At 48.3% G+C, this 22,144-nt stretch overlaps 1 protein-coding gene across 3 annotated transcripts in view; it reads left to right on the top strand.

Annotated features, from left to right (window-relative positions):
* Tulp3 (TUB like protein 3) overlaps positions 1 to 22,144 on the top strand; it is an 86,228-nt gene that overhangs the window by 23,187 nt on the left and 40,897 nt on the right. For 2 of the 3 annotated variants that reach the window (XM_006987864.4, XM_016006387.3), the window contains exons 3-11: positions 2,661 to 2,820; positions 3,316 to 3,492; positions 6,211 to 6,335; positions 6,528 to 6,725; positions 7,962 to 8,074; positions 8,981 to 9,095; positions 10,028 to 10,126; positions 10,694 to 10,865; positions 11,700 to 13,727. In XM_006987864.4, coding sequence (XP_006987926.2) covers positions 2,661 to 2,820; positions 3,316 to 3,492; positions 6,211 to 6,335; positions 6,528 to 6,725; positions 7,962 to 8,074; positions 8,981 to 9,095; positions 10,028 to 10,126; positions 10,694 to 10,865; positions 11,700 to 11,833 — 1,293 coding nt within the window. In that variant the 3' untranslated portion in view covers positions 11,834 to 13,727. Of the gene's footprint in view, positions 1 to 2,660; positions 2,821 to 3,315; positions 3,493 to 6,210; positions 6,336 to 6,527; positions 6,726 to 7,961; positions 8,075 to 8,980; positions 9,096 to 10,027; positions 10,127 to 10,693; positions 10,866 to 11,699; positions 13,728 to 22,144 lie in introns of those variants that run through there. The other variant, XR_013050181.1, reaches the window with a different exon arrangement.

The raw sequence follows: 22,144 nt of genomic DNA, 5'->3' as shown, positions 1-22,144 counted from the left end.
TCTGCAGAATCGCCTGTCCCTGCCTCCCATCTCCCCCTATGGACACCCTAGCATTACAGACACCTGAGCTACTGCTTCTAGATTTTGTGTGAGTTCTGGGCATCTGAGCTTAGAGCAGACTTGCCTAACAAGCACTTTCACCCATTGAGGTATCTCCCCATCCCATCCCCCAGCTCCCCTTCCCCCCACGAAGAGTGTGTGTGTGTGTGTGTGTGTGTGTGTGTGTGTGTGTGTGTGTGTGTGTGTGTATTCATTTGTTTTTAGTTTTTAGAAACAGGGTCTCTCTTTGAGGTCCTGGCTGACCTGGAACTCACTATGTTGGCCTTGAACTCTCAGAGCTCTGCCTTCCCAAGTGCTGGGATTAAGGCCATGGCCAGCATGCCCAGCTCCCACTAGGTGTATTTTTGATGATCATTCCGTCAGCATTCCCTAGCCTAGGGACACACAGCCGTCTCTCATCACCCGTTTGAGGGGAGGGAGGAGTGTGCAGTGCTCTGTAGTAGCATGCTGTGATGATGAGGCAGCTTAGAAACTAGACCTGAGTAGACCCTGACGTCCATCGCCTTCTCGCTTGCTTGCTTATTTGATTTTTTTCAACATTTGTCAAAAACATTGAATCATCACATGAGGTTGCACGGGATCCACAGTGACATTACTGATGGCATACCAGCAAAGTGAGTCTAGCCAAGACAATGGGGAGTTCTCATTCTAGTCAACACCTGAGGACAGGCCTGGGGAGAAGGCCCAGGGTGTGGGCTGAATCCTGCAGTACAGTTGCCGTGGTCACCAGTGCATCCAGAACTCAGTGGTGGGATGAGGGCGACCGCAGAGAAAGAGCAGGTCACGTGCAAAGCACAGAGGAAGAGCCAGATGAGATGACTCTTTCCACCATGGAGGTCAGCAAGGACCAGTCCCCGTCATGGATACCAAACAGGACAGTATCTCTCTTCGGCCATCAATTATGGTCCCTTTGATCTTACCTGAGATTCCCCTAGAATCTTTAAAAATTACCAAAGGTTAGTGGAGCATGCTAGTGCATGCCTGTAATCCCAGCACTGAGGAGATAGAGGTGGGATGGTCACAGGTTCAAAGCCAGCCTCAGCTGAATAGCCAGACCTTGTCTCTAACACAGACATGGTGTAGCATTTGCTCATGGCTTCTGCCTGCCCTCTGTAGGCTTAAATCACCCCTGACTTCTGCAAGACTGGGTACAGTGCAGATGGGATGCTGAACCACTTGAGTCCCACTGATGCAGGAGGCTTATTTGTGGTCTCCAGCACTTAACTGGCTCCTAACAGCTCAGCGTGTGTGAAGTGGCAGCTGGTTTTCATCTCCCTAATGACTAACAGTGCTAAGCTGGTCATAGCTTAAAACAACAAAACAAACAACAACAACAAAAAAAAACAGGCTCTTCTGTGTGTCTCTGGCTGTCTGAAATTCCAGTTCCAGGAGGTCTGCCTCCCTCTCCTGAACTCTGTGGGCATCAGGCATGCATGTGGGGCACATGCATACATGTAGGCAGATTATGCACAAAATAAAATAAATATAATTTAAAAATAGTATATGTGACAGTGCTGTCCTTTCTGTCTTACTGGGACATTTTCTTCATATCCATTATGCTTTTTTGCCTGACTTTCTTGCTTTATCTTGCCGTTGTTTTGGTTTGGTTTGGGGGTACTTAATCTCGCCCTATTTTCCAGTCCAGCTATGAACTCCTGGGATCAGTGTCCTCCTGCTTCAGCCTCCCGAGTAGCTGAGACCAGTGAGTGGCACCGCACTCAGCGTTTCCACCCACCTCGTAACCATGACCTTACACTTGTGTGGTGTGTAGGTTGGTTTTGGCTGACAACACAAACAGGAGTCATCAAAGAGGGAGCTTCAGTAGAGAAACTGCTCCCATCAGATTGGCCTGTAGGTGATGCCATCCCTGGGATGGTGGTCGGGGGTGTAGAAGAGAAAACTGAGCCAGCCGTGAGGAGCAAGCCTGTAAGCAGCGTCCCTCCGTGGCCTCCACTCTAGTTCTTTTCTCCTCTTTCCTGTCCTGACTTGCCTTTTCTGAAGGATTGTAAATGGAAACGAAGCCTTTCCTTCCAAGTTGCTTTGGGGTCATGGTGTTTATCACCACAACCAAGCAAGCGTTCTGCAGGGTTGCCCCCGGCCCTGGCTCTTTATCTTGCTTTTACCGGTAAACTCACCTGTCCTCTGCTCGGAATGTCTAAGCTACCTTTTCTTTCTTCTCACCTCTGGCCCAAGTTCATTTGATTTCAGCTTTTGTAAGGTGAACAAGAACACAAAACTGAGGAGCTTGGCTGTGGCAGTACATCCCAGTAATCCCAAGATCTGGAAGGTTTGGGCAGGAAGATCATTAGTTGAAACTCAGCCTGGAACACATAGGAAGACCCCATCAGGAAAGAGGAAAAAACCTGCCTGAGTGTTTCCAAGACCAGGCTGGTCTCAAACTCAAGAGATCCGCCTGCCTCCTAGATGCTGGCATTAAGGATGTGCACCACCTGACCAGCTGGAGTGTTTGTATTTCTTGTGAAACAAAAAGGGATTGGCAGCAGTTCTTAGGATTAGGTTCTGTTTTTTGTTTGTTTAAGCAGTCTAAGCTATTCCAATATGGTAGGCCCCCCTGTTGTAATACTGAATTTTCTCCCTAGAGGGCGCTGCTGGAGAAGAAGCAGAGAAAGAAACGCCTTGAGCCACTTATGGTACAACCAAACCCAGAAGCCAGGCTGCGGCGGTTAAAGCCACGAGGTGGTGAGGAGCACACGCCTCTGGTGGACCCTCAGACGCCTCGCAGCGATGTCATCCTACATGGTGTGTATTCAGACAGTGCCACATCTGGCTTACGTACAATTTTCACAGACCCGAGATAAGGCAGGAGAACGCTGATGTGGTGCACAAAGACAGTACTGGTGTCCTTCCGAAGTACCTTCCTAATCTTTATAATCACCTTCTGGGTCTTTAGGGGGAAATCGTGGAAGATGCCTTCAAGTTCAAGTCCACCCTAGAACTATTGATTTTGATGAAAAATGAATGGTTCCATCTAAAATGAATGAATGAATTCTCAAAATTCTCAAGGTGAATGAAAACTGGCCCTGAGCCACACTCCCAACCTCTTGGTCTCACTCCTAGTTCTGGAGTACAGCTTGAGGAGCCAAGCCTGTTAATAGAATCGGTCCTAGTCCTGGACAAACGTGCTTGTGATGTTAAGGAAGGAGAGCTGAGATGGCTGGGTAGCCCTTGATTCTGACCACATCCCCCAAACCACCAAGCTCAATTCTGGTTAACTCTCTCTCTCTGGGCTTCTAGGCATTGATGGTCCAGCTGCTTTCCTTAAGCCAGAGGCTCAGGATTTGGAAAACAAGCCTCAAGTTCTCTCAGTGGGCTCCCCTGCTCCAGAAGAGGGCACTGAAGGAGGTGCAGATCGGGAAAGCCCTGTGGAGACTTCCCCGAAGCCAGACCTTCAGGAGATTCTCCAAAAACACGGTGAGGATGATGCTGAGCTTCGGGCGGGGTGACCTCCTTTCTCGCTGGCTTATAATCTAATGGCCCAAGCTTGCTTTGTGTGGCCTGGGGTTTCAGCATCTTTGACATCTAAGTGGGGATGCTTGGCGACTGTAGTCACTAATGCTGCTGTCTGAGAAAACAAGGTAATGAAATACAGAATAATTATATATGACTTCCCCTTTCTTTTGACAGAGAAACCCTGTAGACAAAATTCTAAACAGTCTTAGTAAATAAGAAACACAGAGCCAAATACAGAGATAACCGCCAAAGAGATCAGAGCAATAGCCACGACTAGCGTTAGCTTCCACAGAGAGAGATTTCTTCCTGCCTGACTTGTATTTTTTATTGCCTTCTGTTCTGTCTTCTCATTGACTCTAAGCCCAGCCACATGACTTCCTCATCACTGCCTGTCTGTACAGACCTCCAGGTCTCTATGGTTGGTACTGAGATTAAAGGCTCGTGTCACCATGTTTGGCTCTGTCCTTGACCACACAGAGACTCTGCCTGCCATGTGATCGCATTAAGGGTGTGTGCTACCACCGCCTGACTTCTGTTTAATGGCTGTTTGACCTCTGATCTCCAGGCAACTTTATTTATTAACATACAAATAAAATATCACATTTCAGCACAAATAAAATACCACCACAAAACCCTGTCTCTGAAAAGAAAAGATTTTATAATGAGATCAGGTGCTTGTTTTTGCCCCCCACTTTTTTTTCCTTTTAGACAAGGTATTGCTATGTGACCCAGGCTGGCTTCCAACTTGAGATCCCCCTGTCTCAGCCTCTTGGATGCTGAGACCGTAGACATTGCCACCGTGCTCAGCTGTGTGACTGTCCTTGGAGTGAGGACCGTGGAGGCGGGGAAGGAATGCTGTGTGCCAGGTGCTTGCATTACCAGTTCCCACCTGGGGATCTGCTGCCGCGTGGTAGAGGAACTGGCCACTGCAACAGGGCCATGCGTCCATCCACTTAGAAAGTAGCTTCAGCGAAATGTAGAAGTAGAGTCAGAGAGATGGCCTGTTGCTTCAAGTTACCTGCTGCCAAGCCCCACGGCCAGAGTTCAATCCCTGGAACCCCATAAGGTGGAGGGAGAAAGTTGACTCCTACAATTCTCTTCCACACACACCTGTTAACTAAATAAATAAATTTTAATTTTAAAGGAAAAAAAAAGGCCAGGCATCAGTGGCACACGCCTTTAATCCCAGCACTTGGGAGGCAGAGCCCGGGGTATCTCTGTGAGTTCAAGGCCAGCCTGGTCTACAGAGTGAGTTCCAGGACACGCACCAAAACTACACAGAGAAACCTTGTCTCGAGGGAAAAAAAAAAAAAAAAAAAAGGAAAGAAAGGGAAAAAAAAGGTTCTGAGGGCCAAGGAGATGGCTCAGTGGGCAGAGGCACTTCCGGCAGGCCTGAGAGCCAGAGTTTGAACAGAACCCATGTGGTGGAAGACAGAAACACTCACAGAATAAACATGTTAAAATGTAATCTTTAAAAGTTTAAAAAAGAAAATGAGGGTTCTGAGGGCGTAATTGTATGAGCGTTATTCTCACAGAGCGTTAATTCTGACCGAGGCTTTGTGACCTGGGGAATGTAGCTCAGTTGGTGGAGTGCCTGCCTAGCCTGCGTGAAGCCCCGGGTGTGATTCCCAGCCCTGGAGAAACTGTAGAGACACATGCTTGTAATCCCACCCCTCAGAAGACGGAGGCAGAGCGTTCCTTCAAGGTCCTTCTAGACTGTATAACAAGTTCAAGGCTATCCTGGACTACATGAGACCCTGTCTCAAAAATAAGTCAATATGGCTTTGTGCTGGAAGTGAAAAGGTGCCGGAGAGTCCCTGGATAGCAGCTAGCCCAGGATGGGTGGCTCCGCAAGCTGCCCAGAGGAAATGCAAGAGCCCGACGGCCCAGGATCTGGCCCGGTGAGGCAGCAGTGGTGGGGCATGGAGCAGGGTGTGAGGGTGGCTGGGCAAGCCTGGAGGGCTTAGAGGGGCTGCTTCTGGGTGCAGAGCTGTAGGGGCAGGTTGGTGCACACCTTTACTCCCAGCACTTAGGCAGGCAGAGGTAGGAGGATCTCTGAGTTCAAGGCCTGTCTGGTCTACACAGTGAGTTCCAAGACAGTCAGGACTCCATAGTGAGACCCTCATCTCAAAAACAAATAAATAGAGAGAGAGAGAGAGAGAGAGAGAGAGAGAGAGAGAGAGAGAGAGAGAGAAGACGCTAGTTACATAAAATATAAGAGAACATAGCAAGACTTTGGAGTTTGCCTAAAGCGTAATAGGTGGTTGTGGTGAGACAAGGTCTTATGTAGCCCAGGCTTGTTATGTAGCCAAGGATAGCCTTGACGTTCTGATCCTTCTGTTCTGCCTCTGTCCCCTGAGTACTGGGATTATACACGTGTACTACCATATCTGATTCCAGTTAGCGATTCATCATTACATTTTTGTTTGTGGTGTGTGTGTGTGTGTGTGTGTGTGTGTGTGTGTGTGTGTGTGTGTGTGTGGCAACTCTAGGGAGTCAGTTCTTTTCCACCATGTGGATCCCAGGAGTTGAACTCAGGTGTCAACCCTGGCACCTTTACCCACGAGCCACCTCGCTGGCAAGGTTTTAAGCAAGAAAAATGTAGAAGCTCTTCCTTTCCAGGATGATCTTCTCAGACCCCCCGCTGGCCGTTGCTGACAGTGTTTCCTTTTCTGCCAGGCATCTTGGGTAGCGTGAACTACGATGAGGAGACTGACAATGAGGGAGAGGAAGGGGACAATCTCAGCTCCCCGTCAGCTCAGTCAGAAAGAGAGAGTTCCGCAGCCGGCCAGGAAGCGGCCTCGGTATGTTGTCCTTTGCAGCTGGTGCGGTGACCCTCCAACCCGGGAAGTGTTCACACTGGGGCTCCTGGTGCGCTGTGTGACTATCAGCTTGCCTTTGGGCGAGGACAGAAGACGGGGAGGATTGTGTCCGCGTCTGATGCAGGGGATGGAGTTTGCACCCGATTCTGGTTGCTCACATAAAACTGTTTTCAGGAGACAGGGGCTTCCGGTGTCACAGCCCAGCAAGGGGATGCCCAGCTTGGAGAAGTGGAGAATTTAGAGGACTTCGCATACAGCCCTGCCCCTCGGGGTGTCACAGTGAAGTGTCGGGTAACCAGGGATAAGAAGGGCATGGACCGTGGCCTCTTCCCCACCTACTATATGCACCTGGAGAAGGAGGAGAATCGCAAGGTATGGGGTCCGTCCTAGGCTGTTTCCTTCCTTCTTTTCTTCTGGTCTGGCGATAAAACACCATGCACACCAGGCAGGCACTCCTTCACCAAGCCACGTCCTTAACCCTGAGATGCTCCTGGGAGGACAAGGCCGTGGTGGGAATTGGTTATGCCCGGGGAGTCCCCCTGATTAGACTCCGTCAGCTGAAAGTGGGTTATGTACCTCGAAGTCCTGTTCTAATGTCATTAGATCAGTCCTAGTCATGGGCAGGACCTCTAGTTCCCCACCCCTGCCCACCCTCTAGAAAAACTTCTGTCCATAATGTAAGGAAGTGGAGCCCGGCCAGGTGGTGGCGCACGCCTTTAATTCCAGCACTCCGGAGGCAGTGGCAGACGGATCTCTGAGTTCAAGGCCAGCCTGGTCTACAGAGCGAGTTCCAGGACAGCCAGGGCTGTTACATAGAGAAGCCCTGTCTTGAAAAGACAAAAACAAACAAACAAACAAAAAGGTATAAGGAAGTGGGGAAGTGTTTCCATGTGCCAGGATGGCGCTCAGCCCCCTTCACGACGGGAGCTGCCCCAACCACTGAGCTGCCCCAGCAAGAGTGTAGAAGTATGCTTGTTTTCTTCTCCCTCCCTCTTTTTTTTTCTTTGTGTGGGATGTCATGTAGTCCAGGATAGCTTCAAATTTGGACTGAGGGTGACTTCCTGGATGAACTTCAGATCCTCCTGCCTCAGCCGTCCAAGTGGTGGATCTCCTTTGTTCATGTATATTTTATTCTGTAGTCTGTAGTTCTTTTTTTTTTGTTTTGTTTTGTTTTGTTTTTTGTTGGTTTTTTTTTTTTTTGTTTTTTCGAGACAGGGTTTCTCTGTATAGCTTGCGCCTATCCTGGAACTCACTTGGTAGCCCAGGCTGGCCTCGAACTCACAGAGATCCGCCTGGCTCTGCCTCCCGAGTGCTGGGATTAAAGGCGTGCGCCACCACCGCCTGGCTTATTCTGTGGTTCTTGTTTTTTGGTTTTTTGAGACAGGGTTTCTCTCTGTGTGTAGCCCTGGATGTCCTGGATCTCACTCTGTAGACCAGGCTGGCCTCGAACTCACTGAGATCCACCTGCCTCTGTCTTCCAAGTGCTGGAATTAAAGGTGTACACCGCCATGCCTGGCCTAAAATTGACTTCTTTGCACATGATAGATACTGGTAATCATTTGTGGTCTCACTGGACTTGTGTTTGACTGACATTTTTTTTTTTCTCAGATATTTCTTCTTGCTGGTAGGAAGCGGAAAAAGAGCAAAACATCCAACTACCTGGTCTCCACAGACCCGACAGATTTGTCTCGTGAAGGGGAAAGTTACATTGGCAAACTCAGGTGATGAATCCTCAGGTCACCAACCTAGTCTTTCCCTAATTCCTGTAATTTCAGAATAATTGCTTTTTTCTTCTTTTTTCCACCCTCCCCCCCCCCATTCTCTTCTCTGTCACTAGGGCCTGAACCTAAGGCCTCATACATGTTAAGCAATTGCTTTACCACTGACCACATCCCAGACCTTTGCTATTGTTGTTTGTTTGTTTGTTTTTAAATGATTCAAATACATAGATGTGTTAATCTGAAAAAGAAAAAAGTTAGCTGGGCAGTGGTGGTTTATGCCTTTAATCCCAGCACTTGGAGGCAGAAACAGGCGGATCTCTGTGAATTCAAGGCCAGCCTGGTCTACAAATCAAGTTCCAGGAAAGCCAGGACTATTACACAAAGAAATCCTGTCTCAAAAAACCAAAAAAGAAAAAAGTTAAAAGAAAATCTTGAGGCCAGGCATAATGGCACACACGTTTAATTCCAGTATTTGCGAGACAGAAGCAGGTGGATCATGAGTTCTAGGCTAGTGATAGAGAGATCCTGTCTCAATAACTAAAATAATAACAATAATTTATTTTTATTAAGTTATTTAATTGTTAATAAATTATTATATTCCTTTAAATAAAAATTTAAAAGAAAGAAAATCTCGGGCCAGGCATAGCGGCTCATGCCCATCCTCCCAGTACTTAGGAGACTGAAGCAGGAGGATTTTGCCCACAAGTTCAAGGCCAGCCTAGGACATAGAGGAAGACTCTATCTGAACAAATAAGAAAGGGGAATCTCAGCTCTTCCTTGTGATGTGAGGTCTTTGAAAAGATGGTGTCCGGGCTGCTGTTTGGCTAGCAGGCAGACAGGTGTCCCCTGACCTTGTCTCAAGAGGAAACTGCAGATCATCATGGTAGCTTTTTCTCCTGATACTAGATCCAATCTCATGGGGACCAAGTTCACAGTGTATGACCATGGTGTCAACCCAGTCAAGGCCCAGGGTCTGGTGGAAAAGGCCCACACCCGCCAGGAGCTGGCCGCCATCTGCTATGTAAGTGACGCCCCCAGGCCCCCCCCTCTGCCTCCCTGTGCGCCAGCCAGGCCCAGAGCCCGCTCTTCTTCCTCTCTTGGTGTTTCTGATCCCCTTTGGGAGCTGCCATCCTTCTTGTGTTTGAGTTTTAACTGGATGTGGATCACCAAGCTCAGTTCCTATTCTCCACTAAGCTCCCTTCTCTTCCTGATGGCCAGAGGCTGCAATAAACAATAGGTTAAAATTAAAGCCATCTCTTGCATCTAACCTTTCCCTTCCCTCCTTTCTCTTTCTTCCTGCTTTTCTTTCTTTCTTTCTTTCTTTCTTTCTTTCTTTCTTTCTTTCTTTCTTTCTTTCTTTCTCTGTCTCTCTCTCTCTCTCTCTCTCTCTCTCTCTCTCTCTCTGTCTCTTTCTCTCCCTCTGTCTCTCCCTCTCCCTCTCCCTCTCCCTCTCCCTCTCCCTCTCCCTCTCCCTCTCTCTCACATAGCTGTTGTTTTGGTTTGGTTTCCCCTTTGAGACAGGGTCTTCTCGTGTGTCCTAGCCTTGCTGCATATTCCAGGCCAGCCTCAAACTCTCAACCTTCCTGCTTCAACCCGCTGAATTCTGGGATTAAAGGTGTGTGCCACCACAGCTGGCTTTCTTTTCTTTCCTTCCTTCCTTCCTTGACAAGGTCTCACTACTTTGCCTAGGCTAGCCCCAAACTCCTGGACTCAAGCAGTCTTCTTACTTCAACCTCCCAAGTGCTGGGACATGTATGTGCAGGCGTGTGCCGCCACGCCTGACTACTGGGTCCAATTCTCAGTCTCCATTTAGCTCCAGCAAAGAATTGAAACTGCTCTCGGGCTCTCAAGGCTGGCAGCATTTTCTGTGCCAGAGGAGGTTTCCTGTAAAACAGATGGAGGTTTCTTCTTCCTTTCTGTTTCCAAATTCTGCCTTATTTTACTGTCTTTCAGGAAACCAATGTACTGGGTTTTAAAGGTCCTAGGAAAATGTCTGTGATCATTCCGGGGATGAATATGAATCATGAACGCATCCCATTTCGGCCGCGAAATGTAAGTAAAGTGAAAATAGATTCACAGTGAGACTGGGTCTCAAAGGCAGAAAAGGAATTATATCCCATCAGCAAGGGTCTCTCTCTAGAAGACAGTGGTACACGTTGAATACGGAAATACTGCACAGAAGAGACCAAGTTAAAAAAGGAGAAAAGAGCATTGCTTTTTCTGAACCAGACTGGTGTGTGGCTCTTCTGCTGTTGGAAGAGCCCCTGCTCAGATCCTCAGGACGGGAAGGGTGTTCCGGAGATGTTGACTTAAGAAAGGCTCGCTGGCACATCAGAATCTTAAAGCTGGCTCTGGAGAGATGGCTCAGCAGTTAAGAGCACTGGCTGCTCTCCCAGAGGACCCAGGCTCAGTTCCCAGCACACATACAGGGTGGCTCATAATTGTCTGTAACTTAAAATTAAAACAAAGATCAGTAATTGTTTTTAAAGTAGAAAAAAGTTACAAAGAATCCCAAAGCTTGTGCTGATGTTTGACTTCAATTTTCTGTCAAAATTGAAAAGCTCCACCTTCTGACTCTCAGAATTGTGAGGATGTGACAGTCATTTTCTCTCCACACAGGAACATGAGAGCTTGCTTTCAAAGTGGCAAAACAAATCCATGGAGAACCTGATTGAGCTGCACAACAAGGCCCCGGTGTGGAGTGACGACACCCAGTCCTATGTCCTCAACTTCCACGGCAGGGTCACTCAGGCGTCAGTGAAGAACTTTCAGATAGTCCATGGCAATGACCGTAAGTGCGAGGGAAGGGCTAGGTGCGCCTGGGAAAGGTACTCTGTGTAAACTTGGAAATGAGCTCTCCCACCGTGGCCGGCCGGCCGGGAAGCCATCCATGCCTGGAGGAGTGGCTAGAGAAACCATGCCAGCAGGGAGTGACAGAAGAAATGAACTCTGAAAAGACGGAGCCACAGGGCCAGAGGAGTGTGAGCATCTTTCTGTGGCATAGCAAAGAACTCTTGGGTGAGGCCATGTAGGACCCAGGAGCAAGTGACCCCAGTGAAGCCAGTCAGGTGACTCCCGCCAGCTTCTCTGGGCTTTCCCCTGTCCTCCACGTTAGTCAGGAATAATTTCCCAGTCTATAGAGAGAAGAACAGAAGTAGAAACTTCCGGTTTTACCTTTTTGAGACAGGGTCTTGCTATGTCGACCCAGCCAGTGGAGCTGTGATCCTCCTGCCTCATCCTCCTGAATTCAGGGATTACAAGTGTGTGCAGGAGTGGAACTTGGTACCTCCCACATCCCAGGCAGGTGCTATACCGCTGAGCTGTTTCCCCTCTTCTTAGTTGCCATTTTATCTTATTTTTTAAAGGTTTATTTATTTATTTATGTAGTATTCTGTCTGCATGTATCCCTGCAGGCCAGAAGAGGGCGCCAGATCTCATTACAGGTGGTTGTGAGCCACTATGTGGTTGCTGGGAATTGAACTCAGGACCTCAGGAAGAGCAGCCAGTGCTCTTAACCGCTGAGCCATCTCTCCAGCCCTTAGTTGCCATTTTAAAGAGTTAGTCTGCCCCATCCCCAGTACCCACCACGTTAACCTCTAACATGTTCGTTTCTCTCTGTTTCCAGCTGACTACATAGTCATGCAGTTTGGACGTGTGGCTGATGATGTGTTCACACTGGACTATAACTACCCGCTGTGTGCACTTCAAGCCTTCGCCATCGGGCTGTCCAGCTTTGACAGCAAGCTGGCGTGTGAATGAGGAGCAGCAAGGAGGAAACTTCCACACCACAGAGCCTTCAGGAGCAGAAAGCGGCTGCCGTTGACCTGCCCCAGCACAAGAAGAGCAGCAACAGTCTGCTCCTTTCGGGGATGATCGAGTGCGTGCGTGCGTGCGTGTTTATACACGTGGACGCATGCTTGCACACACTCGTTCATGCCTTCTCTGAGCTTCAGAGACCACATGTGGTCTTCAGAGGGGGAGAGATGGCTTAAAGCGCAGGGAAGTGGACACCTGGGCACACTGGTGACTCCTGACTGCACACAACAGACTGTGACGAGTGTAGCTTCCCTGTGCTCAGGCACTCCCAACAGAATCAGGTTCTCATATTAAACACTTGGGCCTCCTTTTTTGAAGACCCTTGCAAACAGGGGCTCTTCCCTTGGATGCCTTTGGCTTCTAAGACAGGAGCCTGCAGACTTGCCAGCCAGTGGTCTGACAGCGTCTCTTGCACTGTCTCCAGTTAGCATCTTTAGCACAAAAACAGCCATAGCCAGTTGGTGCACAAAGACTGTAGCTGTGTCCCAATAAAACTTTATTTACAAAGTGGGCATTGGCCTAGTTTGGCCCGTGACTCTGGTTTGCCGGCCTGCCTCAGTGTGTCCTTATACTCTGAAACTGGAGTGTCTTCCAGAACATAAGTAGAGAGATGGCACAGTTTGCTCTTTAGGAGCAGCAGACTGACTTTATTTTTTGTTTTGTTTTACTTTTCCCGAGATAGGGTTTCTTTGTATAACAGCCTTGGATGCCCTGGAACTCACTCTGTAGATCAGGCTGCCCCTGAACTCACAGAGATCTGCCTGCCTCTGCCTCTTGAGTGTTGGGATCAAAGGCGTGCGCCCTCACCGGCCGGCTCCAGACCGACTCTTTAAGAGGTACTTGTGCTGAATACACTCGTGATCACTTTTACCTCGTGGTGATGATGGCTGTAGAGTGTCACCTGCCATCAATGCTAGGAAAGCTCCGCCCAGTGGTCATGTTTTCTTTTCCTGGGTCGTGTGGCACTAGCTTGTTCCTGGGGTCTGAGAGGGCTCTCATGCCCCAGCCTCCCTCTCCTGTGTCCTTAGAGCAGGGTGGTAGGCAGCGATCTCGGCAGAGTGACCGGCCAAACTTCTGAAAGTCTTGCTCTCCAGAGTCTTAATCTAGTGGAAGGGGAGACAGGATTGCCTCACTGACACTCCACAGGCCTCGCCAGGTCAACTTTGTCCTCTGGCCTTCAGCCTGGCCCAACAGTGCAGACGCCCCGTCACCGAGGCTTTGAGATCATGAACACTTACCTGCAAATCATGACAGATTCCTCCAGTTCACCAGCCCAGGATGGACCTGAACTTGAGAATTCCAGAACTCTGGCCTTGCCTTCAGTGGTGGTCCACTCCCAGCTGCTTCCCAGCGTGGGCAAAAGGTTGCTGGCTGCTGCTCCCTGGTCCTGCGGTGTGGAGGAGGTCCCTTCCTTCGCCCCTGCACCCTCTTGCTCCCTGCTCGGTATCAAACCTCTTCATGATGGCGGAAGATCTGGGAAGTGGAGGCCTGTGTTCACCCGGTGTCCTGTCTCTCCCTTCAGATGTCACTGGTTCTGCCTCAGGCATGCTTCCCACCAAGTGCCTTGTTCATAAACGTGCTCTGAAGCCTGACACACCTCTGCCACCACCCACTGTCCCTGCAAGCCACCTCTGTTAAGCAGAAAGTTGTTCATTTGTCTCCCATTAAATGGTGGGGGGACCGTGGGCCACTGGTTCTAATCTTTCTCTCTGGCTTGGAGAGCTGTATACTCCTATTCCATGGGCTCTGCTTGAATGTGCAGGTGATCGGTTTTACACAAATCATATTTATACCTTTTGTATGCCATATAAATAAAAATAATTTATATAAAAAATAACGTTACACAGCGTCGCCTTCTTCCCAGAATCCCATCCTTGGGCTTCCTTCTGCTGTGTTCTGTGGGAATGGTCTTCAGTTCTCTGAGCCAAGTAGTTCTGAGTTCAGTTCTCTGAGCCAAGTAGCAACAGAGTTTGGTCCTGGGGGCGCCACAGACTGAGAAGAAAGCTGTCTAGGAGAGAGTGTAGACGACTCATCCTCAAGATCTTATCAGGATCTTAGAGCTCTGCGTGGATCATGGAACTACGAGCAGAAGGTCCAAGGGGCCCTGATGAGCCTGGTTGCATCGTCTTGGACACCTACGTGGGTCAGCCTCCTGGATCTTTTGTTGGCCTTGTTCACTGATACAGCAAAATACATGGAGTGTGTAACAGTGAGACAGATCCCACCTCCTCGAGTGGTTACCTTTCTCTGTCTCTGTCTCTCTCTCTCCCTGTGGTATATTTTTAGATAGGGTCTTGTGGATCCGAGGCTGGCCTGGAACTCACTGTATAGCCCAGAGTGCCTTTGAACTCACGTCCCTCCTACCTCAGCCTCCCAGGTGCTGAGACCACAGGGCCGGGTCACTCACTATACCTACTCTGTTCACATTTAAGGATCACCTCATATTGACACATAGAAAGAAGGCACATGCCCATAGATCTTTCGTGGACTTTCACTTCCCAACAGCAATAGAGACAGGAAAAGTCAAGAGCCACAGCTGAGAATTTCATTCTTAATACCTGGTTTTTCTTTTTGTATAATTTGATGTGACCATGGTTGTGGGGTTTGTTTTTTTGGGGGGGCGGCTCTCACTAGTGTTTTGTGTGTGGGTGTTTTACTTGCATACGTGCCTGGAGCTCACAGAGACCACAAGAGAGCATTGAATCCTCTTTAACTAGAGTTAGACAGTTGTGAGCTGTCCTGTGAGTGCTAAGAACTGAACTCAGGACCTCTGGAAGAACAGCCAGTGCTCTTAGCCACTGAGCCATCTCCAGCCTCTGCCTCTTGAGGGTTGAGGTCCAGATAGAGTCTTTGTAATAGTTTTATTTAACATTTAGGGATCACGGGGGTTTCTGTTTGTTTTTGTTTTTTCAGTACTGGGGATAGAGTCCAGGGCCTCACATGCTAGGTCACACTCTTAGGCAAAAGAAAAGGTCCAAATTGAGCATGGTGACTTGGGCTGCTGCTGAGTGAGGAGACTCGAGCTTGGGTTACATACTGAGGTCCTGTGTGAGTTTTCCTTTTCTTTCTTTCTTTCTTTTTTTTTTTTATTTTTAAAATTCAAGGTCTCTAGACCTAGCTGGCTTGGCACTCACTATATAGACGAGGCTGGTCTTGAACTCAGAGATCTGTCCCCCTTTACCTCTTGGTTGCCACTATACTCAGCCTCTGAATTTTTTTTTAAGACAAAAATCTCATGTTGCCCCAGGCTATTTTTGTTTGAATTCTAAACGGTGTTATAATAAAAAAACCCAAACCCAGATATTAGGGTAAATGCTAAAAGGTCAGAGAAACAAAGGAACAAGCCACAGCCAACCTCACCAACTCCACCAATCCCCTGACTGAATGTCTCTGAGTCCTCACCCGAAAGACTCCAGCCGAAAAAGCCTCCAGCCGAAAGGGGACGCTAATGCCAAAAAGCTTTTGTTCCTGTCTCCTCGGGCCTTATATACCTTTCTGCAGCCAGCCATCACTTCCTGGGATTAAAGGCGTGTGTACTTCCCGAGTGCTAGGATTAAAGGCATGTGCCCCCCCTGCCTGGCCTCTATGTTTAATCTAATGGTTTGTTCTGTTCTCTGATCTTCAGGCAAATTTTATTAGGGTACACAATATATCACCACAGGCTATCCTCTAACTGTAGTTGAGGATACACCTAACCAACAGCCTCTTGTAGGTGGCTGTGCTGGATATACATGATCATGTGCACGCGTGTGCAGTTACACATGCGTGTGGAAGCCCAAGGTCGACCTCAAGTGTCATTCCTAAGGTGTCTCATTTTGTGAGAAAAGGTCTCTGACCTGAAGCTCCCAGGTGAGGCTAGGCTGGGTGGCCAGCAGCACCAGGGACTAGCCTGTCTTCCTCTGAGAGCTGAGATTACAAATCACAAACCAGGATGGGCAGATCTTTGTGAGTCTGAGGCCAGCCTGGTCTACATCATGAGTTCCAAAGCAGCCAGAGCTATGTAGAGAGACCCTATCTCAAAAACAAAAACGAACGAACAAAACCCCCACAAACCTGGCCCTTCCGTGCTTTGGTAGTAAGTACTTTTATCAACTGAGCCATCCCCGCCACCTCACCCCATCCACTCACCAACCCCCCAAGATCCAAAAATAAACATGTTTCACTACGTATATCACCTTTTATATATGTAATTTTCTAAGGGCACAGGGACATCCACAGGGGAAACACTGGGACACTACAGGCCACCGTGTCCCCAGCCTCTGGCCCCTTTCTGGTCTCCCTTTAATCACGGGTTTGTGGCTGTTTTTGTTTTTAAGTCTCAGTCTTGAGGGGCAATGTGGTATGTGCTATCACATGCCTGTAATTCCAGCACTCCAGTGACTGAGGCCAGAAAGGGGGACCTTTAAGGCCAATCTGGTCTACACAGCCGAACTAGCAAAAGTCCCAGTCTGCAAAGGACAGAACTCCAGTGCCACACAAACTTTGCGTTTGTTGTTAGGAGAGAAAGTAAGACGGTTTTGTGGCACCACCTGGTGCTCAATAATACACATTACAAGTCCTTAAGAGCTCCAGGGACACCACCCTATGTTACAGGGTAATTTTTTGTTGTTTTTTGAGACCGGGTTTCTCTGTGTAGTTTTGGATTTCACTCTGTAGACCAGGCTGGCCTCGAACTCACAGAGATCCGCCTGCCTCTGCCTCCCGAGTGCTGAGATTAAAGGCGTGCGCCGCCCGGCAGGATTGAGTCTTGATAGAACTCTTTCCACCAGCTGCACTCCTGGCTCTGAATACTTTTGGTAGTGAGCCTAGCCTTTAACGGCTGAGCCATCTCTCCAGCCCTCTGAATACTTTTAAAATAAATGTCAGGCAGCTTGTAGAAAAGCAGTTTCCTCTTCTTTGATGTTTACAGTGGGAGACTGCTTCCCTACAGAGACCTCCCACCTTACCTAGAGATAACTCCTTCACCTCTGCTGTACAGAGTGACAACCTTGGTTCCAGGCTGTCGTGTAGAAGCAAATTCGAAGCTAGCCTGAGCTACACTGAAGTGCCACAAAACAAATAAGCCAACAAATGAACAACTTTTGGTAGTGTGGACCCTGTGACCCCAGCATTTGAGGAGTGAAGGCAGGAAGATCAGGAGTTCAAGGTCATCCTTGGTACGTGAGTTCCAAGCCAGTCTGGGCTACACAGTCTAGTTTGCTACATTGTCCTGCTGCTGTGATAAACACCATGGCCAAAAGCTACTTGGGGAGAAGAGTTTATTTGGCTTACAAGTTGCAGGGAAGCAAGGGAAGGAACTCAGGGCAGGATGCTGGGACAGAAACCGCAGAACACCACCTACCCGCTTGCTATCTCAGCTGCCTTTTTTTTTCTTTAATGTGCAAAAATAAATAAATGGCAGGGTCTAGAGAGACAGCTCAGAGCACTTGTAGCTTTTCCAGAGGACCTGAGTTCAATCCCTAGTGCTTGCATGGCAGCTCACAACCTTCTATTACTCCAGTTCCAGGGGATCGACACCCTCTTCTGACCTCAGCAGGCACCAGGAACACACATGGTACACAGACCTATTGATGAACCAGCCTGCCTCCATCTTGGGCTTAAAAGACTTCTTATCATAAAGACAAACTAGGCTCATTCCTGTTTATGATTAAGCCTCTGTTTCTCAGGGACTGGGCTATGTCCAAATATAACCTAAACAACTAATTGTTCTAAACTGCCTGTCCCAGCAACCATGTCTTTGTTTCAAAAAAATGTTTATAGCCATCTTGTACCCTACCTTTGTTTCAGACGGTTGTTATGACTACCTGTTGTTATGACTACCTTGGTATACTACCTTGCAATCATGCCTTTGTTTCAGGAGGTCGTTAGGACTAACCTGTATGTTTATGTTCTGCTCCAGTAATCCTTCCTATTTGCCTGCCCAATGCCCCCTTTGGAAACCTCTTACCCCTATAAAAACCTGTCTTTCTCCTGTCCACTGCTGACCTCTCAGACTCCACCTGGGAGTTCAGGAGTAAAAAGGTCTGTTTTAATCAATTGCTTGCCTTTGTTAATGTGGTCTAATGGTTTGGGTGGATGCTCCTCTTGCATCTTGGGGATTAACAATATATGCTGGCAAAACACTCATGCGCCTTTTTCTTTTTTGGTTTTTCTTTTCTTTTCTTTTTTTTTTTTTTTTTGGTTTTTCAAGACAGGGTTTCTCTGTGTAGCTTCGCGCCTTTCCTGGAACTCGCTTTGGAGACCAGGCTGGCCTCGAACTCACAGAGATCCACCTGCCTCTGCCTCCCAAGTGCTGGGATTAAAGGCGTGCACCACCACTGCCCAGCTTCTTTTTTGGTTTTTCAAGACAAGGTTTCTCTGTGTAGCCCTGGCTGTCCTGGATCTCATTCTGTAGACCAGGCTGGCCTTAAATTCACAGATCTGTGGGACTCTGCTGGAATTAAAGTTGTGTGTCACCACTGCCTGGCTAATTTTTCTTTTCTTTTTTTCTTTCTTTCTTTTTTATTCCTTCCTTCCTTTCTTTTTCTTTTCTTTCTTTCTTTTTTTCTTTTTCTTTTTTTGATAGCAGTTTTCAAGTATGTGACCTAAGATATGGTGTCCAGCTCTGCCAGGCCTTTTCTCAGATTCCTTTCATGGCTGCCTTCCCACATAGTTAGCCTGAGCAGGAAAACAGCAGAAGAGTGCCTATGGGCAGGCGAGGAGGAGGCTGGTTTTTGTTTTCTTTTTAAGTAAAATCTGCAGTGGGGAGGGCAGAACCCAGAGCCTCATACATGGAAGGAACATGCCCTTCCTTCAACGAAACTACATTCCCAGGCCCTTGGCTCCTGGTTTTAGAATTTCTACCTTGTGGTTGGGTGGGATCTATCTTGTTTAGGCTGAGGTGTCAGATAGCAAATGACAGGAGGTGTGGGGTGTGGTGGGGGGAGAATTACTCCCACACAGGAAGCAGAAGAGAGGGGGATGGGCCAAGCCCTACCATCCCCCTGGAAGGCACACCCCCAGTGACCTGAGGAGCTCGGGTTAGAATCCACCTCCTAAGGGCTCCACCCAAGCTGGTGGCCAGCCTTTTCTACACAAGGGTCTTTGTGTGCCGGCACTCAACATCCAAACTGCAGCTAATTAACCTGTCCAATCAAAATCCAACACCTCATCCTAATGCTGGGTTTCCCCTTTACCTTTATAAACAGACATTTGCCCACGGGCCACATCTGTCTCCTCTCTATCCAGAGGCAGTCCTGTGTCCTTCCGGGACAGATATCCCTTCCTCTCCCCCCCCCCCCCCCCCCCCCCGTCCTCTCTCTCCTGTCTTTGTCCCTTGGTCCCTGTGCTCTGTCATCGCCTCTGTGAGGAGAACTCGGTCTTGAGGTGTCCTGTGCCACTGTCCGTCTCTTCAGCTTGAGAGCAGGAAGCTTGGGAGTCGGGTGGTTGAGAGGAGATGAGGATGAAGGCAAAGAAAGCCAGGGGTGAGATGAAGTTAAAGCTGAGGGCTGGCTAGGTGGCTCCGCAGGGAAGGGTGCTTGCTGCTAAGCCTAACACCTGAGTTTGATCCCTAGGTCCAGTCCCCAAAAGTTGTCCTCTGACTGCCACATGCACAAAATAAATAAAATGTAAAGAAAAACTTAAGTTGTTAAGTGTTGTTTGATTTTGGTCTATTTTACATTATCCTTAGTCAGGTATAGGTATTAATAGAGTATATATATATTTACCCCCCCACCCCCACCCCACCCCAAGACAGCGTTTCTCTGTGTAGCTTTGCACCTTTCCTGGAACTCACTCTGTAGCCCGGGCTGGCCTCGAACTCACAGCGATCCTCCTGCCTCTGCCTCCCAAGTGCTGGGATTAAAGGTGTGTGCCACCGCTGCCGCTGCCGCCACCACCACCACCACCAGGCCCCGGTGACTTTTTCTGTTGCAGTAATAAGGCAATACCCTAATAACAGCAGATTAAGGGGAAAGGACCTATTTTGGTTCACAGTGTGAGGGTCCAGTCCACCATGGTGGGGTGTAGCATGTGCAGGCAGAAGCTTGAGCAGCTGGTCACACTGCATCCAGAGACTAGCAATCAACTCCCCACTTAGGGTGTGTCCTCCCACCTGGGTTAGCCTGGTCTACATATTCCTTCCTAGGCCTGCCTAGAGGCTAACCTGCTCTAGATTATCCCTTGCAGGCAGGGCCAGAGGCTAGCCTCTTTGGTGACTCTAGTAAACATTCCAAAGAGATCTAGAAAATGGATGGAAATAATTTTTGAAAAGTTATACAAAGTCCCTTCCTACCCGCTCCTTCTATCCAGTCACTTCCAAGTTTCTCTCTAGTCTGTATCTTTCAGAGTTGGGGCAAAACTGAACACGTGAGATTTCCCACCCTGTGCTGCTGTATACTCGTCTCTGTGGCTTGTTCATCCCCACTTGTTTTCCATATTAGCAGGTAGAGTCCCGCTAGGCATGGCGGCTCATATCTACATTGCCAACACTGGGCAGACCGAGGCAAGAAGCTCGTGAATTCTGCTGACACTATGAAGGGAGGTCCCATCTTGAAATGGAAAACAAAACAAAACAAAACAAAAAAACATAGCTCTCCCTTTCACTGTATAGGCTCCATACTGATCCCCTGAGGGAGTCACTGCAAACAGTTTCTGGCTTTTGTTTTTCCTTAGGTTTTTCTTTCCCTGTTTACTCAATTTATTTATATACTTATTTAGGTGGTTTTCTGAGACAGGGTCTCATGGACCCCACCCTGTCCTTTGAAGTCCTAACTGTAACAAGATGACTATGAATTACTGACCCTCCTGCCCGCCCCCCGCCCCACACACCCAGGTGCGGAGAATATTAGAGCTATAGGTACCTGGCTGTGTAGTGCTCGGGATAAAACCCGGGCTTGGAGCCTGCTGGGCAAACCCTCCGCTGGCTGAGCTACAGACCCACACCTCCCTTTTCATTTCTTAAACTTTTGAATGGACACATAAAAATTCTACATAGTTATGGATACTGAGTCACCAGGGCTAACATATCCATCTCTTCTTCAAACATTTATCATTTCTTGTGAACAGACGGTCAGTTTGTATGTTAACAACGTTCTGTACATATATATACACCCACTTCCTCACTCAATAACCCTCAACTACCCCTCCACCTCATTTTTTTTCTTTTGTTTTTTTCAAGATAGGGTTTCTCTATATAACAGCTCTGGCTGTCCTGAAACTCACTTTATAGACAAGGCTGGCCTCGAACTCACAGAGATCCACTTGCCTCTGCCTCCTGAGTGCTGGGATTAATGTTGTGCGCCACTGCTGCCCGGCTAGGCTTGCTCTTGGTATCTCCCTCAATCCTGAGTTCTCTGCTGAGCTACTCTTAGGATATCTCCCTTTAGATGGTCCATGGCTACGCTGCCAACCAGGATAGCCACGGATGCATCTGTGATTATTATTTTTCTTTATTTATTGGTCTTTTTGAGACAGTCTTATACAGCCCAGACAGGCTTCAACTGGACCTGGCTGTGTAGAACCTGTTCATTTCAATGCAAACAAAATTAAAATTCAGCCCTTAGGTTGGATGTTGTTCACCAGCTGCAGACATCTAGATTTCTGGTTTCCAGGTTGACCTATCTTCTTGTCTCCTGAGTCGGAGGGTGTCTCCTGTCCAGCTTCCTCTAGGCTGTCAGTACTTGAGGGGAGATCACTTTTCTCTGTGTATCTGTAGTTCTTAGCTACCCCAGGGCTGAGGGAGTCATTTATGTTCAAGGAGCCTGGTAGTGTAAGCCTGTATTCAGAAGGTGGAGGTAGGAGGATTAGAAATCCAAGGCCAATCTTAGTTATACGAGGGATCACCCCTAATTACTTGGGGAGCAGAGCCAGCCTGATATAGGTTAAACACTGCCTCAAAGAAGCGGAAGTCAGGAGGTGGTTGGGGAGATGGCTCAGTGGTTAAGATTGCTGAGCTGGGTGGTGGTGGCACATGCCTGTAGCTAGAATTTTCCTGGTCCTGCCTGGCCCACGGTCAGGACAAATCTCTCTCACCCTCCAGTCCCGCAGCCGCTCAGACCCAACCAAGTAAACACACAGAGACTTATATTGTTTACAAACTGTATGGCCATGGCAGGCTTCTTGCTAACTGTTCTTCTATCTTAAATTAACCCATTTCTATTAATCTACAAGTTGCCATGTGGCTCATGGCTTACTGGTACCTTACATCTTGCTTGTCATGGCGGCGGCTGGCAGCATCTCTCTGCCTCAGCCTTCCACCTCCCAGCATTCTTCTCC

The sequence above is a fragment of the Peromyscus maniculatus genome, chromosome 3, assembly GCF_049852395.1.
Source record: "Peromyscus maniculatus bairdii isolate BWxNUB_F1_BW_parent chromosome 3, HU_Pman_BW_mat_3.1, whole genome shotgun sequence".
Lineage (NCBI taxonomy): Eukaryota > Metazoa > Chordata > Mammalia > Rodentia > Cricetidae > Peromyscus > Peromyscus maniculatus.
Note: the sequence above shows the minus strand (reverse complement) of the source record. Positions and strands in the feature narration are given on the sequence as shown.